The sequence below is a fragment of the Astyanax mexicanus genome, chromosome 19 (assembly GCF_023375975.1).
Source record: "Astyanax mexicanus isolate ESR-SI-001 chromosome 19, AstMex3_surface, whole genome shotgun sequence".
In the NCBI taxonomy this organism is placed as follows: domain Eukaryota; kingdom Metazoa; phylum Chordata; class Actinopteri; order Characiformes; family Acestrorhamphidae; genus Astyanax; species Astyanax mexicanus.
Window position 1 is genome coordinate 44,458,439 of NC_064426.1, and position 12,303 is coordinate 44,470,741.

Genomic DNA, 12,303 nt, shown 5'->3' on the forward strand with positions numbered 1-12,303 from the left:
CTTCACAGAGTATTTTGGTTTGTTTAACACTGTTTTTAAGTTTCTACATGATTCATTATGTGTTCCTTCATAATCTGATAGATCACTTTATTATTCATTTACTATGTAGGTAATTAATCTGTTTCTCTTCTAGGAGTTTAATTCTGGTTTTTTTGCTCTGCAGGTGAATCAGGAATAAGGTCCAGGGGGCTGCAAGCGGGCGGGGCGAGGACAGTGACCGGGGGGCCGGACGCTCCTCTGCTGGTTGTTTACCTTGGTTATGATGAGCTGCACCTTGAGCTGCTGTCTGCAGATTTATTCTGCACTAATGTTGAACTACTTGTGATGCAAGAGGTGTTTCAGAGAGAGAGTGTTCTCGTCTGCTTTCTTTAACTCTTTATACTCCATTCTCTCAAACTGTACCCAGCTCTGTATAATATGAAGAGATCACTTCAGTTTCTGAATCAGTTTCTCTGATTTTACTATTTATAGGTTTATGTTTGAGTAAAATGAACATTGTTGTTTTATTCTATAAACTACAGACAACATTTCTCCCAAATTACAAATAAAAATATTCTCATTTAGAGCATTTATTTACAGAAAATGAGAAATGACTGAAATAACAAAAAAGATGCAGAACTTTCAGACCTCAAATAATGCAAAGAAAACAAGTTCATATTCATAAAGTTTTAAGAGTTCAGAAATAATCAATATTTGGTGGAATAACCCTGGTTTTTAATCACAGTTTTTAATTTCATGCATCTTGGCATCATGTTCTCCTCCACCAGTCTTACACACTGCTTTTGGATAACTTTATGCTGCTTTACTCCTGGTGTAAAAATTCAAGCAGTTCAGTTTGGTGGTTTGATGGTTTGTGATCATCCATCTTCCTCTTGATTATATTCCAGAGGTTTTCAATTTAAGAAAATCAAAGAAACTCATTATTTTTAAGTGTCTCTTATTTTTTCCAAGGCTCTGTATTGTATGTTTAACATTGGATGATGGTAATGTTTTGAGATCACAAAAATAAAGTTGAATAGGATTTTTAGAAATGGTACATGACACAGAGAATCCTTTTATATATATTTGCCTTATTTTTAGATTTTTACATTTTAAGATTTGGTTTCTCTTTAAAGAACATCTCCAGTCTTTTGTTTATCAGCAGTATTGAGTCCTTCAGCGTTGATGTTTCTCTCCAAGAAACAAAAAAACAGGTTTGTTGTATTTTAGAACAGAGAGACAGTTCACCACAGACGTGCTGTTTCAGGTATCACAATTTTATTACAAAAATTAGATCTTTTTTTATCTTTCAGTGCTGCCATGCTTTTAGCATATAACAATACAGTATAAAATCTCAACCCAAAAGGAGCATAGGAAAAGCGGATTCTGTTTTTTTTATGCTTTTTGCAGCATTTTGGACTATCATGCTGTTTTCTGTACAGAGAACATTCCTTAGAAAATACAAACACCAGCCGAACAAACTGTGCTTCAAACAAACCGCCTCCAAAAATCACTCGCCGCTTCCGTCGCCCAACTCAATCAATACGTGTCGTGATCGGAATCAACGTAGTTTCAGAAATCAGTAGTTACACAAAGAAATAAACACACGAGAACGAACGAGAACATCGCAAGTGATGAAGAATGATTCCAGTCTGAGATACTTCAACAGCCCAAAGGCACCCAGGCTTTTAACATGTTGGCAATTAGTAAATACACACTCATTCATATTCACATTCATTTACATACACACACTCACAAACACACACTCAAATACACACACTCACAAACACACACACAAACACACACTCAAATACACACACACATCCAAAACAACTTCAAGCAGGTGGTGAGAAGAAAGAAACAATCGTAAGATTCGTAAGGAAAGAATAAGACGCCGTATCGTTTTGGTCCGTGTTTTGGTTCGGTACATTCTTCCTCCGCTTCCGTTTCGTTGAGTATCGTTGAGTATCGATGAGTATCGTTGAGTAGCATTGTTCACAGTGAGTATCCAGGGGTGAGGGAGGATTCTTAACCGGTTCCTATGTGACTAAACAAATCTAACGTAAAACTACACGACTCCCAATGCTAAAAACAGGTCATGTGATCCACACTATCAGAACTGAAGTCTTCGCTGTGTCGTGTAAAGTAGACCAACCGTCCGGTAAGGCATCACTCGCCCAGCAGAAGATCAAAAAACACCAAGAGTAAAAACACAGTGCCTTCAAAACCAAAACTCACCGTAAAAACCTTTATAGACTCTTCTTCAAAATCTAAAATCCAAAATCCAAGAAAAATACGCTCAAGAGTCCAAAGGAACTCATTCAATCTACAAACAAAAATTTGGTTGGTTGGATGTTTGGTTAATTGGTTGGTTGGTTGGTTTGTTGGTTGTTTGATTGGTTGATTGGTTGATTGTGTCCGTGTTTGTCTCTGAATCTTCTGAATGACACTTGAAGATGAACGACCAGACTGGATGACGATGGTTGAACTCAGAAACTCCTAATTCTTGTTACTTTCTTTGTAATTCCCATATAGATCAGTTCAGCTGGCGACAAGCCTCAAATGTCCATTTGGATGCTCCTCCGTAGATGTCGAGGCTGGTCTCCATCCAGGAGAAGACGTTACCCACTTGTGCTTTACTGCTGCAGGTTGCCAGATTATAAATCTCGCCCACTGTCAGCTTCCGGTCCCAGATGTGGAAATTTGCCATATCGCCCACAAACGCCTGGGTGGCATCGAACCCTCCGCCCAGAGTGTCCTGTAGAGAAAACACAAACAACCAAACACTGTTATAAACTGTTATAAAACCTTTATTATACTTTACTAAACTGATCAGATATACAGGGTGTGGTGAATGAAACTGAAACACCTGGATTTAGAGCACAATAATTGATTGTGGTGACGGACAGTTCTGGTGGAAACAGGAGAGTTGAGGTGCACATTGAATTCTGCGTGATTTGATCAGCCGTGGTTTTATGTTTTTTGGATACAATCCGGGTTAGCACCCGAACATCCCTTTCAGACAGCTTCCTCTTACAGCGTCCACAGTTAATCCTGTTGGATGTGGTTGGTCCTTCTTGGTGATATGCTGACATTACCCTGGATACCGTGGCTCTTGATGCATCACAAAGACTTGCTGTCTTGGTCACAGATGCTCCAGCAAGACGTGCACCAACAATTTGTCCTCTTTTGAACTCTGGTATGTCTCCCATAATGTTGTGTGCATTGTAATATTTAGAGCAGAACTGTGCTCTTACCCTGCTAATTGAACCTTCACACTCTGCTCTTACTGGTGCAATGTGCAATTAATGAAGATTGAACACCAGGCTGCTCCAATTTAGACATGAAACCTAAAATCCCACACTAAAATGATGACAGGTGTTTCAGTTTCATTGTCCAACCCCTGTATATGTCTTTATATAAGTTTAAATAATGATTAATCTTCATTCAGTAGGCTACACAATACTTCATCCATTCCTGCATTTCAGCCCCAAAGCACATCCCCAAAAAACTCAAAGTTGTGAGAGCAAAGCAGAATTTACCACTTTATAATCTCACTATTCCTTCTCATAACACTTGATAAAGTCATTTAGGCACTGAAGATACCAAGTGGTGAAGTGTTTCAGTTTTTTATCTATTCTTAAAGTGTGTAACAGTACAGTGTCATTATCACAGTTTACATTTCTAAATTCTTCTCGTTATCCTCTACTTGTTTCAGATCAGTTCTCTCTTCTTCTTCAGACACCGCATGTGGATTAATATTAACACTGTCTTACTGGTAGAAAAATGCTCTGATGTTCCTGTAAAATAAGTGGTGTTGAAGGCAGTGTATGATCTCTGCGATGTTTATTTTTCTGCATTAATACTATAAAAGTTTTACGTTGTATTAGTGAATATCAGCTGTTGTTAAATAGCAGTTATTGATGAAGCGTTAAAAGTTAAACATGTGTATTGTTATATGTGCATCGTTAACCATGAGCTTTTTTATTCCTAATTTCTAAAGCATTTGAAGGAAATTTCCAGACCCGCCGCTTAGCGAGAGATCTTGTCATTTCATTAGCATTGTTTTGTTGCTTTTCCTGGAATTCTTGGGAAGATCAGAGAGATTAAGCCAAATAAAGCCTCTAATAAGGTTAAGATCATTCGAGTGATATTGAGTTTCATTGAGTGCGTTCAATATCTTGAATGCAGCTTTACACTGGAAACGCTGGCTTCAATTGTCTTTTTTAAAGGATTTCTTAGAAGGCTTTGCTTCCTCTCGGATCAAAGGAGTATCTCAGGTTAGGCTAAATAAAGGCTGTTGATAAGGTTAAGGTCGCTTCAATGACGTGATTCAGTGCGATTTACATTAACCCTTTTAGAACTGATTTATTTTACAGTAATGAAAAAAGAATATAATTATATATTGTATGTTTTCGGCCTGTAATGCACTTAAAAACAAGATGCAGTAAATAAATTAATATAATTATGAATGAATATAGATTTTTCTTTATTGCTTTGTTTAACTATTTTATTTCACAAGTCATCCCTAACTAATAAAATGTACTCTGTCTTATTAGTTAACTCCGCCTGATGCTGTTTCTCCATCAAAGAAATAATTAATAAGCCATGTAATAAACTTATCATCAATCATCAATATTCTTATGATTTTAAACTCATAAACACTCTAGTCTAAACACCATTTTTAAAAATATATATTAGGTGTGAATATTTTTAAAGTCTATACATTCAAAAATAAGTAAAAATATAAAAACAGGCGCTTGGTAAAATTTTGAGTAAAACATGATCAGTTCCAGGAAAATAGAACAATTCTGCTTCCTTTTACATTTTAAATGATGATATTTTTGAGCAGCCGTATGTCTTCTGGAGTAAAAGAGATCAGGGCATGTGTCTGTCTGATATAATTACTGTGTTATAACACCTGAAAGAGGAGCTGAAAATAGGTGTAGAGGAATGATTCTGCAGTGGAACGGTGGTGGTGTGAACTTTTAGCTGATGGTATGAGATGATTTAAGCCTCAGGCTGGTGTTTAAAGTGTTCAGGGAACAAAAGGGGATTTTTTTTGTGCTAATCTGAAGCTAATATCCTGTTCTGCTGCTGTTATTAGCGCAGCGACCGGAGAATCAGCTGGTAATATCCTGCAGCTCTACAGCCCTTACGCCTTCAATCAGTGCAACAAATTCAGCATGACGGCAAAATCAGACTGCAGCTTTAGCGCGGTTAGCGGTGCTTCTCTGAGCCGAATGCTGAAGGTCACGGTGAAGGACGTAGCGAAGGTCGTAGTGAAGGTCAAGGTGAAGGACGATGAGGAAGTGCTCTTACCTGTTCCTGTCCTAACACCAGCACTCCCTGCGGTTTGATTGGATGATACGGAGCCAGGTTCTCTCCGCTGCCCCTCATCACTCCATCCTGAAACGCCTCCCACACGCCGTCACGCGTCGTCCAGGTAACACAGATATGATGCCATTTCCCATCATTGATCAAAAACGGCAGCTTCGCGACCTGAAGAGAAATAAAAGAGTTTTTACTGGAAACATCTTAAGAAGCAGATTCTTCAAAGCTTCTTTTATACAGGAAGTGATTATATTTAGAACAATGACGAGGACAAAGAGATCAGAGAACTCTTTGAATTTCTGTTTTGTTACAAATCAAAGAAAAAACATTTTAGTAACACTTCCTTTGAACCCAAATTCATAATGCCTTATGAATGCATTTATAATGCATTACATGACATAAATAATACCTTATAATGACTGTAATACAATTGTAGTTTATAATTTGTTATGAATGTCGCTGTAAGTACTCATAAGTTATAACACAGGCTTATTACAGTCATTAAAAGGTATTATGCATGTCATGTAATGCATTATGAATACAGGGTTCATAGGAAGTGTTACCAATGTACTGTTGGACTGATTATTATACACTGAATAAAGAATAATCTTTACAATTTAGCAGAGATAATTAACCCATTTACTCATTAGGATCCTCCATATCATTAGTAATCATCCAGATACTAAATAAATGTGAATGAATGAATAAATGTAAGACCCGCCTCTTTTTTACTGCAGCCATTCATTAAGCATCACTAGGCAACATCAAAGTGCCAAAACTCGGAGGAAAGCTACATCAACTAACAGATGCCCATATCAACCAGCTTCACAATGTGGGAGTGATGAGAAGAGAGAGAGCGCCACCTACTGTACTCTCTCTCTCTCTCTCTCTCTCGCTCTCTCTCTCTCTCTCTCTGACTCCGGCTGCTGAGGGACTCAAACTTGCGACCATGGGCTTTAGTGTCAGCATTTTACTCTGATGAATCACATGGATGTGGTTTCTGAATTACTACCAGCACATTTTTAAATACTCTTGTCCTAATTTGTTTGCATTTTTACTAAATTAATACTGGTATTACTGTAAGTAGGCATGCACTGAAATTTGCATGACATTTTTGGACAAAACTGAACAAAATATTACATTTATTTACAGCAAACAACCAAATTCTAAACATTGTTTTTTATACAGGTTTTAATAAATTTTGCCACTTTTCCCACATTGCATTAAATAAAACAGACTAAATGTGTAAATGTATATATAAATACACTACAAATATAAATAATTCAACGCATTTAAATTATTCCGTGTTTTCACATATTCAGATACTCTTTCGGTAAAAATAATTTTGGTTGTAGAATATTTTAACTTTAATAACCATAAATGTTCTTACCAGAGTATAGGGCTGCAACGTTTCATCAATATAATCGACAATGTCTATTTATTTACATTTGTTGACTACAAATTTCATTGTCGACTAATCGTTAAAATAAAGTAGTGGGGACAGAAGAAACTTAGTCTGTGTCTCCAAAAGTGCCCAAACAGATCTCTCCACATTTAAACAAAATGTGAACATTTAAATGCCTTTAAATCTCACGTTTAGCGGTTTTTCTATTGTTTTTAGAGATGGAGGACATGGCAGAAATAATCGTTGATTAATTGACTAATCGAAAAAATTATCATCAGAATAGTCGACTACCAAAATAATCATTAGTTGCAGCTCTACCACAGTATTAACTTAACAATGATATATTGCTCCAACCCTATATTATCTATATTATCAGAGATGAATCACAGTTATAAAAAAATACATACACAGTAAATAAATGTTTGTATATTTAATATTTACCTTGTCATTGATGAGAATTTCCATTGGGTTGTTCCCCCACTCAATCAGAACCAGCTCATTGGCCTGACCGGGGACGGCGTAGGAGAACGGCGTTCCCACTCCTGGAGAAGCGTTGGATTTAATCCACATGCAGACGGTGAAAGCGTACATCTCCGGCAGACTCTTCTTCACCTTGGCGTACATGTAGTTGGTTCTCAGAGGAAACGTCAGCTGGAACTTATCCAGAGGCCTGTTTTCCTTCTGACCTGAAGATCAGAAGTAAGAAATCATGTATAAAGCGTCTGTAGCAGGCGCGATTAATCTTCACTTTGTGTTTATGTTGAAAAAGACATGGAGTCAAAATCAACTCAAATATTCTGCTGCTTAAATTGATATGATTAAGAAAAATATTAGTAGAGTAATATTTTTTTCTCTATTTTATTTCCATTTTCTTTCCAATTACCCAACCCACTCATTAGGACTAACCCTAACTCTATCACTAGTGATGCTCCAACACCAGGAGGGTTTAGAAGACTAGCACACGCCTCCTCCGATACATGTGAAGCCAGACTCCGCCTCTTTTTGAACTTTGTGACGATAAGCATCACAGTGCTAACGCTCGGAGGAAAGCGCAGCGACTCGGTTCTGATACATCAGCTCACAGACGCAGCTTCGTGCTGATCCACATCACCCTACGAGTGATGAGGGGAAAGAGAGAGCGCCATCTACTGTACTGTACCCACCCAGAGAGAGCAAGGACAACTGTGCTCTCTCAGGCCTCCTACAGCTGATGGCAAGCTGCCTGACCTGGATTCGAATCAGCGATCTCCCGATCATAGTAGCAGCACCTTAGACTGTTGGACCACTTAGAGCTCTAAATATCCAAGTATGATATTAAAACTGGAGCGCTCCTAAAAGTTTGATTTCTTACTCGATAGATTCTCACGAACACAAGCTCAATCTCAAAGTTCAGAATCCAATATGGCTGCCTCGCACATCAACAGCAGTAAAGCAGTATCATTATTATTATACAGTTTACTATCACTACTATCAATTACTGTCTTATTAAATCATTTCTACACACAGTACTGTACTACTCCTACATGTGGACATGATCAAAAACAGTATAATCAGTTATTATTAACTGCTTTTGCTAATGATGCTAACCTGGGACAATGCTAACAATTAAACAAAATAAAGTATAAAAACTTTATTTTAGTTGGATTCACAATAAAACATGGGTAAAATTATCCAGCATCTTTACCTAAGTGGTTTTGGTGTAAATAGTGTAAAATTATTGGATTGTTCAACTGGAACTGGACAACATCTCTAATGGTTTTGATTAACTATAATTAATAATTGTAGGTAATGATTACTGCTGATTTTTGACATTATTGAAAAGAAAAACACTCTTTCCAATGATTTTCATTTGGTGCAGATATTTTTTGTTGGAATATCATACCATCTGTGTGTGAATTAATTCCAAAAATACAACGTACACGGGTTGTTGTATAAATAATCAATTTTGTTGTAGAAACATTTGAATTAAAGCAGAATCATGACAAGTTTATTTTGCCATCTCAAAATATTACATAATTCAGTGCATCTAGTGCTAAACATTATACAGTATACAACAATATACAGCTCTGGAAAAAATAAGAGAGCACTTAAAAATGATGAGTTTCTTCTTGATCACAAGCCATCAAACCAAACTGAACTGCTTGAATTTTTGCACAAGGAGTAAAGCAGCATAAAGTTATCCAAAAGCAGTGTGTAAGACTGGTGGAGGAGAACATGATGCCAAGATGCATGAAAAAAGCTGTGATTAAAAACCTTCTTAAAACTTTATGAATATGAACATGTTTTCTTTGCATTATTTGAGGTCTGAAAGCTCTGCTCATTTAGAGCATTTATTTACAGAACATGAGAAATGTCTGAAATAACAAAAAAAGATATCACCAGAAATTAATCACCACCCAGCTCTTTATACAGCCCACTAAACCTCACTAATATACAGAATATTCTCATTGCATCTCCTGCACTGTTTCATCCCTCTTTCCCTCCCTCGCGCGCTCTGACATCCTGCTTGATGCCTATTATGTGATGACGCACGTGCGCGGGGCGGTGGAAAAAAGAGGTTCAGGGATTGGGACGTTTTTTTTTTCCCTTACATGGGTGGGGGCGGGGCATGCGCAAAAAGCAAAGCGCGCGCTGTCAGCCTCGCGCTCTCTAGGCTTCTTCTGTTCTCTGACTGAAACCCAGCAGTCTTTACGCGGTAAAACTGGCTTTGCGTAACTGCGATTGAAGAGCAATGCAGTTCTCCCCTCCCCCCTCCTTTATTCATCCTCATCTTCATCCTCCCCTCCTCCTCCTACTCCTCTTTATCCTCTCTTCTGATTCCTTCCTCCTCTCTGAGTCTCAGGAGAGCGTTCCTCTCTTTAATCTGATCCCTAATCGACGCATCTAAACTCCGCTATAATAAAAAAGCGAGCATACCGTTTTTTGTGGCATTCGCAGCCAATAACAAATCATTTAATCACACAAAACAAAAGCAAACACGCAAAATAACGCATAAAACACAAAGATCAGCACGCGGGCTTACCCTTCTCCAGGTCGGTGATGCGCTGGTGCAGGGAGGTGAGAGTGGACTCGACGCGCGCGCGCTGCTCCGTGTCGTTGCGCTGGCCGGGCTTGGCGCCCTCCTCCAGGCTGTTGACGCGGGACAAGACCTGCTTCTCCAGATCATCTATCTTACTCTGGAGAAGATCTTTCAGACTGTTCGCCTGCACTGAGCTGTTGTTGCGGCTGAATTGCTGAGAATAGAAAACAGATGCGTTTTAGACACTTATTTTATATAAATTATATATTATATTCCATTAGATTTTTTGTTAAAAACTGTTTTTTTTTTGATAAAAACTGCCGCACGTAGAGATGCATATAGGCAGATCACACTAATAGAAAAAAAAATAGTGTACACTTTCTGTGCATTTTTCCATGTTCACAGGCAAATGCACCTTCAAAGATACAGCATGGTGATCCTTTATGTCCAACTATGTGCCGCAAAAGTAATAAACAACCGCAAAACCTTTTTTAACCCTAAATATAACCTAAATATACTAAATAAAGACCAATAGCAACCAGAGGAACCACCCCTGTGGTGTTTTATCTGTTAGTACAGTATCTGTACAGTTTCTCTATATATGTTGTTGTGTGTCTAAAAGTGTAGCTAATATGGAATAAATAAGAAGCAGAAATACATAAACAACTACAACCACAACAACAACAGAAAACATTCTTCTGGATTCCCACTGAGAGAACAAGAAGAGCTGCCAGGAACGTAGATTAACTTCTTTAAGGGTTTAGTGCGCCAGGTTGGTGCAGAGTGAGCAGAGGGAGTGCTAAATCTGATGGTCTTAGAGTGTTGTCCTCAGGTGGACTCGTTGGGCTTCCATTATTAGTTTTCAGGATTAACCAGCGCCTTTGAGAAATGCCTAAAACTGACTGAGATTGACGTTATGTGAAGGTTTGTTGCTAGGTTGGAGAGAGATCTCCAAAATATCCCAGGAATTCTCCAAGAATTATCTAGGGATACTTCAGAATATCCACTGATATGAGCTTGCTTCCAAAAAAAACTAAAGAGTTTTAAAATATATAAATATTCAATGAAAGTGTACTGAAGCTTAAATAAAAAAAAAAAGTTTGAAAAGAATACTAAGATTTTATAATAGTAATTGTAGTAATATATTACAATCAGTAATAATAAGTAGGGATGAACAGAAACAATACAAAATAAATAAATAAATAAATAAAGCATGAAGACATACTGTGGCCCTTAAATAAAACTTCAAAATACTCAGCTTAAAATTAAATACTGTATAAAGACAGCATAAGTCAAGGGAAAATTAGGGAAATAGGCTATTGACAAATAAATATAGAAATAATAAATAACGCCAGATGTAAAGTCATTATTTGTAAGGATGTAAAGACAGTGAAAGCATGTCATAATGTCCTACAAAATACACTTCAAAAGTGAATGAGAACAATACATACAAATAAATAAACCTGAAGCACAAAATAAAATAATTAAATAAAACCGATTTTTACTGATTTTAAAACTAAAGCAAAACATACATAAAACTAAAACTGAAGCTACACAAATGTAATATTTATGTAAAGAAATATATAAAAAAATAAATAAAATAAAAGTACTTTATTTTAAGTAAAATCATAAGCTGGTACCTCCAGGTTCTCCAGCCTCTGTTTGAGGGACTGGAGGGTCTGGGAGAGCTGGGTCAGGGTGTCGGGCGGACCCCGAGATACATCCCCCATAGTGTTCTTAGATCCGGACTCCTTCCTCCTCCCTCCTCCTGTCCCCCCGCCCCCCCGCAGCTCCCCCGCCTCCGGCGCGCTCTGGCTCTCGCAGCGCGCGAGTTTGGAGGTGAGCTCGCGGATGGTCTCCTTCTGGTTGATGATGGTCTCCTTCTGCTGCAGGACGGTCTCGCGCAGCTGCAGGACGGTGCTCTTCAGGTCCTCCCCCGGAACGCTGTTCTGCAGCGTGGCCGCGCACAGGTCCAGGTCTTTGGGGACGGAGGTACAGATGAACTGGGTCTGGCCGAGGTCCTGCGCGCGGCTCGCGGGCAGCAGGAACCCGCAGCAGCAGCAGCAGCAGCACAGCGCGAGCAGCCTCCAGCGCGCTCCGGGAGCTCGAGCCTCCATGCTGGCGCGGGACAGACGGCGAGTTCAGCACCGGGAGCTGTCCGTGCACCGGAATCCCGCGGAAAGCGCGCGACCTCCTTATATAACCGCGCGCGCTGCGGCGAGCTGGAGGGGGCGGTGCTACGTGTTGAGGGGCGGTGCTACGTGATGGGGGCGGGATAGAAAGAGGAGGAGGAGGGGAGAGAAGGGGAGGGGAGGGGTTGCTCGGTGGAGATAAGAGGTTGTGCTGAATCCGTTCATCCGGTCAGCCCAGCCCGCGTGCTGAATGATTTATACTTAAAAAAAATGAATCATCATTTTTCCTCCTCTGTGTTCATTCTGTTTATTTTCACCTGCGCTGCTAAATATACTAGATAAGTCACAGCCATGTTTTATTAAGCTGTGGGAACAAGATAATTTTATAGTTCTTACAGGTTTAGTTGTGCTCGCAATTTAGTAAGGCACCAGAT

The 12,303-nt window shown here is 38.9% G+C and overlaps 1 protein-coding gene across 1 annotated transcript; it reads right to left on the reverse strand.

The window, feature by feature from the left end:
- Window positions 1–1,235: 1,235 nt before the first annotated feature.
- nptx1l (neuronal pentraxin 1 like) lies at window positions 1,236–11,910 on the reverse strand. The gene is made up of 5 exons (XM_022671426.2): window positions 11,378–11,910; window positions 9,741–9,951; window positions 7,160–7,404; window positions 5,302–5,481; window positions 1,236–2,737 (listed from the first exon to the last, which is right to left on the reverse strand). Exons 1-5 carry the CDS (start codon window positions 11,852–11,854, stop codon window positions 2,516–2,518), a joined length of 1,335 nt encoding a protein of 444 aa, XP_022527147.2. The 5' UTR covers window positions 11,855–11,910; the 3' UTR covers window positions 1,236–2,515.
- Window positions 11,911–12,303: the final 393 nt, after the last annotated feature.